The 5,041-nt window shown below is 40.1% G+C and overlaps 1 protein-coding gene across 1 annotated transcript in view; it reads right to left on the bottom strand.

Moving 5' to 3' along the window:
* MB21D1 (Mab-21 domain containing 1) overlaps nt 1-5,041 on the bottom strand; it is a 68,676-nt gene that overhangs the window by 34,480 nt on the left and 29,155 nt on the right. Inside the window, exon 2 of the mRNA XM_006902883.1 lies at nt 3,163-3,382. Within this exon, the coding sequence (XP_006902945.1) occupies nt 3,163-3,382 (220 nt within the window). The remainder of the gene's footprint in view (nt 1-3,162; nt 3,383-5,041) is intronic.

Genomic DNA, 5,041 nt, shown 5'->3' with positions numbered 1-5,041 from the left:
TCTTCCAGTCAGTTGGCCAAGTGGTTGTTCTCCAGATTTCTTGGCACAACTTGGTGAGCACATCCAGGGCAGCATCTGTTAGCTGAACTATGTCAATTGGTATACCATCTATTGCTGGGGCCTTATTTTTTGCTATTTCCTTCACAGCAGCTTGAACTTCTTCCTTCATCACCATAGGCTCTTACTCATATGTTATTTCATTAAATTCTTCTGTGTCTGCCTATTCCTTTTGATACAATGACTTAGTATATTCCTTACATCTGCTTTTAATACTTCCTGGATCATTTAATATTCTGCCTAAAGCATCCTTGATTATAGCACCTTTAGGTTTGAATTTGTTCTTCAGTTCCTTGAGCTTAAGAAATGCTGAGTGAGTTCGGCCCTTTTGAGAATTAGTGCTTTGAGCTGTGGTGCTTGAGAAGGATATTAAATATACCATGGACTGCTAGGAGAACAAACAATTTCGTCCTGGAGAGGGTGAAGTCAGGTTGCTCCTTGGAGGCAAGGATTCTGAAGCTTCATCTGACATACTTTGGACATGTTGCAAGGCAGGATCAGTCCTTGGAGAGGGACATCATGCTTGGGAGGGTGGAGGGTAAGCACAAGAGAGGAAGACCCTCAATGAGATGGATTAATTGAGACTGGGGTAATGGGGGTAGGTATGTCAGAAACAATAAGATTAGCACAGGACAGAGAAGGGTTTAGAGTTGTTGTACATAGGGTCGCTATGAGTCTCAGGTGACTTGAAGGCACATAACAACAACAACAAAAAATACATTCATTCAGCATCATCATGAAATGATTATATCTTTCAATATGAAGTTCAACATCAAGAAAGCAAAGATTCTCACCACTGGTCTGACTGACAGCATAATGATAGATTGTGAAGAGATTGAGATTGTCAACAGTTTTTTTTTCCAGTATGGGTTTTTAATATAAGAAAATAAACCTGTAACACTGGAGAGATTGTCAACAGTTTCAGCTTGCTCGGCTCCAAAATCAATGATCTTGGTAACAGCAGCTAGGAAATAAAAAGACAAATTGCATTGGGAAAGCCTGCTGTTACAGACCTCTCCGAAGTACTAAAAAGCAATGATGTCAGTCTGGAGACGAAGGTGCATTATTACACTTAGCAATCAAGAGCATGAGTAAAAAACTTGGGAGGGGATGGACAACATTATGCCAAGTGAACTAAATCAATCCCACAAGGACAAATATTGTATAAAACCATTACTGGAGAATGAGTAGAAGGATCTAAGGGGGGTGAGGGAGGGTGGAAGCAGAGAGATGAGGACATGCATGGGGAGGGGGAGATTAATCATGGGGTTGTACAGTTTGATGGCAGGGTGAGGGGAATTGGAAGAATCTGTTCTGGAAAACAATGTATTCTAATTTTGTAAAGAAACTAGTATCATTTTAAAAAGTTAGAAAAACAAAGCCCGTCTTCTTGCCACAGTCTCCATCAGTCATTTTTTTCAATCATTTTATTTTGTCATGTTGTTGTTGTTGTTATGTGCCATCAAATCGCCTGTGACTCACAGCGACTCTATGTCCACAGCCCTAAACTTTGTTCTATCCTGTGCCAATCTCACTGTCTCTGACACACCTACCCTTATTACCCCAGTCACTGAATCAATCCACCTCATAGAGGGTCTTCCTCTCTTGCACTGTCGCTCCACCCTCCCAGGCATGACATCCCTCTCCAAGGATTGGTCCCTCCTTGCAACATGTCCAAAATATGTCAGATGAAGCTTCAGAATCCTAGCCTCCTAGGAGCAGCCTGGTCTCACCCTTTCTAGGACAAGCCTTTTCATTTTCTTAGTCCATGGTATTATTCAATACTCTTCTCTAACACCACAGTTCAAAGGCATAAATTCTCCTTCTATAATTCCTAGTCTTTGTCCAGCTTTCTAATGCATAGCAAGTAATTGCAAAGATCATGGCCTGTATCAAGTGTACCTCCATCTCCAGAATTGCATCATTGCTCTTCAGTACTTTGGAGAGGTCCCTAACAGTAGACCTTCCCATTGCAATATGTCTTTTAATTTCCTGGCTGCTGGTGCCAAGAGTGTTGACTGTGGAGCCAAGCAAACTAAAGCCATAAACAATCTCAATCTCTTCACCATCTTTCATGATGCTGCCAATTGGCCGAGTGATGAGATTCTTTGTTTTCTTGATATTGAGACTCAATCCATATAGAAGGTTGCAGTCCTTAATCCTCTGCAGCAAGCGCTTCAAGTCCTCCTCAGTTTCAGCAAGCAGGGTTGTGTCATCTGCATAATCTTGTGATGTTCTTCAGTATCTTCTTTAATTCCACCAGCAAAGATATTTGTTAGTTAAGTGGGAACCTGGTCTTTAAGAATCTTCTCTTAAGACAGCCCTCTTTGGTTCCACAACCTTTCTATGTACTTTGTGGGGCCCTGCATTCATGTCTCTTCCATTCACCTCGTCCACAGCTGACCTTGTAGCAAGCCCAAAGCTCCTGGAATGCTTGGTGTTTGGATCTCTCATTACCACACAGTCCTTGAGCATCCCCTACTGCACAGAATGGCTCCTCAGATTTTCTGTTTCGAAGCTCAACCCTCAAATGAATAGTTTTCACAACTGTTCGGGCTCTTTAGGAGACTGTGGCTTAGATGCTACAGCAGCGGGGGCAAACCACTTAGAGATGCTTCCTCAGCAGTGTCCTCTGGCAGGAAGTCTCAAGTGTGTTTTGGGGTTTTTTTGGTTTGTTTTTTTTCTTTTCTTGTGTTCCAGTCCCAACTGGTTTTTAAAAATAATTTAAATTTTTGTTGCAGCTGAGCAAAACACACACCAGCCCAGTAGTTTGAACACGTACAATTAATGATCAAAAGCTTCCAGGGGAAATCTCAACTTCCACCCCCCCACCTATAAACATCCAGTGACACTGGCATGAGATTAATAAAATTCTGTGAAGGCTGAAATAGTCAACCAACATTAGGAAGAGTGCCAAGAAAATTCAAAAGAGAGAAACCAAAAGAAAAGTTTTTTAGTGAAACTTAAGTCCTTTATGTTGTTTCTAGAATGAGATATAAGTCAACATTTTGCTGCAGGGAAGTCAAGAAAAACAAAGAAAGAGCTGTGCATAGACAGTAAATATGATTAGACGTTCACAGAAAACAAAAAGGCAAAAACTCTTACCTCCAATGTTTTTAATTTCTTCCTTAATGATTTGCCTAAACTTTATCAGCATCTTAGAAGCAGACAATATTTCCTCTTCTAAAAACGGACTCAGAGGATTTCCTTTGGGATTTCTTTTGAACTTCACAAAATAATAAGCACCACTATTGCCATATTCATCTAGCTGAATTCTTTCGACCTTCAGTGTAAACATGACATCAAACTCATTAGGAACAGATACCTGCAAAATAGTGAAAACATTTGAAAGGTTTGCTTATGGATATTTTTCCAGACTACTACCATTAACCGCTTCTTAAAATTGCCACTTAAAGGTCTATATTGAAATATTAAATTCTAGCCTAGTGGCAAGAAGCTGCGCTGCAATCCCGAACACACACAGTTCAAATCCACCAGATGCTTCGCTGCAGAAGGAGGGCAATCTCTACCTGTGCCAGTTGGATTATATTTGAGGTGCACAACAAGAAAAAAAGAAAGTAAACCATTAAATTTTTAACACATATCTGGAAAGGGTTAAACCGGGTGGCTCCTTGGAGGCAAGGATTCTGAGGCTCCATCTAACATACTTTGGACATGTTGTAAGGAGGGACAGTTCCTTGGAGAGGGACATCGTGCTTAGTAGGATGGAGGGACAGCGCCAGGAGGGGAAGGCCATCTATGAGGTGGATTGATTCAGTGACTGGGGTAATCGGGATGGGTGTGTTGGAGACAGTGCGATTGGCACAGGACAGAGCAGAGTTTAGGGCTGTTGTACAGAGTCGCCATGAGTCACAAGTGACTTGAAGGCACATAACAACAACAACAACATCTCGGATTGACTCTAGAGGAGAGGGCACAAGTAGAATGGTATTGCTGTTTTTATTTTAATTTCTATCTTCAAAGTTAAAAAAACCAATCTAAATATGATCATATTTATAATCAAATATAATTCTAAATTTTATCTTGTAAGTCTGTAAAAACATACCATAGTTCCCCCCACCCCAGTTTAAATTTTACTGAAACTGAATTCCTTTATAATGTTTTCTTTTATGTTCAAAACACTGCGTTTACTCTCCTGAAACAAAGTTCTCAAAAAATACATGTAGTCACTTCCTGGGCAGATGAGCAAGGGCTGTCTTCTTATAACTACTGGTCACCCAAGTACGTGAGCATCAAGGCATTCACGACATTACTGTCTTTGAAGCACAGTATTTTCAGGAGTATAAAATAATCATGGCTTTCATTTCACAGTAGTAATAGCAATTATAGCAAATGTTTCTTTTTCCTTTAAAAAAATTCCATGCCACTAACTTTTATTAGTAATATGCTTCAAATATAGCTATATATATATATATTTCAATACTATAGCAATCAAAGAAAATATATGGCATTTACTTAGTATGAACAGATGTATACTTCAAGTCAAAATGAACTAGAGATGACATCAGTTAAAACTATGAAGTAGTAATCTTCAAAAATGTGTTCTTTCATAAAAGCAGTAAGAACACTGCAAACACTCTTGTGGTTGGTGGTGGTTATGTGCCTTTGAGTCGACTTCTATGCAGAGCAACCCTATGTACAATGTCTGTGAACACTGCTCTATCTTGAGCTAATTTCATTGAGTCAGACACACCTACCCCCAATACCCCAGTCACTCACGGAGTCAATCCATCTCTTCCAAGGGTCTTCCTTTCTTGCACTGTCTCTACACCCTTCCAAGTATGTTGTCCTTCTCCAGGACTGATTCCTCCTTGCAACATGCTCAAAGTATGTCAGATGGAGTTTCAAAAGACTTGCCTCCAAGGAACAGCCTGGTTTCACCTACTCCATAATAGACCTGTTTGTTCTCTTAGAAGTCCATTATATCCAGAACAAGATAAAGGTGAATAATCCAGTTGAAAAA

This window comes from Elephantulus edwardii, unplaced genomic scaffold, assembly GCF_000299155.1.
Source record: "Elephantulus edwardii isolate Elephantulus edwardi_28Jun2011 unplaced genomic scaffold, EleEdw1.0 scaffold00465, whole genome shotgun sequence".
In the NCBI taxonomy this organism is placed as follows: Eukaryota; Metazoa; Chordata; class Mammalia; order Macroscelidea; family Macroscelididae; genus Elephantulus; species Elephantulus edwardii.
This window is presented reverse-complemented; position numbering and strand designations above follow the sequence as displayed.